This window comes from Malurus melanocephalus, unplaced genomic scaffold, assembly GCF_030028575.1.
Source record: "Malurus melanocephalus ecotype Western Australia unplaced genomic scaffold, MMel_1.1 scaffold_1326, whole genome shotgun sequence".
NCBI lineage: Eukaryota > Metazoa > Chordata > Aves > Passeriformes > Maluridae > Malurus > Malurus melanocephalus.
In genome coordinates, this window is record NW_026624558.1 from 31247 (window position 1) to 32215 (window position 969).

Genomic DNA, 969 nt, shown 5'->3' on the forward strand with positions numbered 1-969 from the left:
GGAAAGAATGTGTGGGGAAAGGGGGATATCGGGGAGAGGAGGAGAGGGAAGGGGATATGGGGGATGTGAGTAATGGAGGGAGGGATATGGTCAAAAATGGGGTACAGACCCCTCCCCTTCTCTCCACCCCCTCTCTGAGTGTGAATCCGGCACATCCCGTCCCTGTCAATGCAGATCAATGCAGATCAGATCAATGCCGATCAATGCCGATGAATGCAGATCAATGCTGATCAATGCCCATCAATGCTGATCTATGCCCATCAATGCCGATCAATGCCGATCAGATCAATGCCGATCAATGCCGGTCAATGCGATCAATGCCGATCAATGCCGATCAATGCCGATCAATGCCCATCAATGCAGATCAATGCGATCAATGAGATCAAACACTCACTGCGATGTTTTCCCCTCCCAGCCCGCAGCAGCAGCAGCAGGCCATGATTCCCGATGTCTGAGGGCAGCAGGGGTGGCTCGCTGGCCTTTGGCCAGGTGGTCATCGGCCCCCCGGGCTCCGGGAAGACAACCTACTGCCACGCCATGCGGGAATTCCTGAGCCGGCTCGGCCGCAGCGTGGCCGTGGTCAACCTGGACCCTGCCAACGAGAGCCTGCCCCGTCCCTGCACCCTGGACATCGCTGAGCTGGTCACCCTGGCCGATGTGATGGCCAGCCTGGGGCTGGGGCCCAACGGGGGGCTCATCTACTGCATGGAGTACCTGGAGGCCAACGCCGACTGGCTGCAGGAGCGGCTGCAGGGGCTGCGTGGCCACTACGTCCTGTTCGACTGCCCGGGCCAGGTGGAGCTCTACACCCACCACAGCGCCCTCAAAAACGTCTTTGCACAGCTGGCCAAGTGGAACTTCAGGGTAGGGATGGGYTGGGGCAGTGCCTGGCACCCCACGGGCTCCAGGCACAGAGTGGGATYGAGCCTTTTGGGTGAAATGGCTTTATTGGGGCAGGAGGGAGGTTTT

General features: G+C 59.4%; 1 protein-coding gene across 1 annotated transcript in view; it reads left to right on the forward strand.

Moving 5' to 3' along the window:
- The first annotated feature begins 377 nt into the window (after nucleotides 1-377).
- The window catches only part of GPN2 (GPN-loop GTPase 2), a 5781-nt gene continuing 5189 nt past the window's right edge, over nucleotides 378-969 (forward strand). Inside the window, exon 1 of the mRNA XM_057387727.1 lies at nucleotides 378-864. Coding sequence (XP_057243710.1) covers nucleotides 448-864 — 417 coding nt within the window. The 5' untranslated portion in view covers nucleotides 378-447. The remainder of the gene's footprint in view (nucleotides 865-969) is intronic.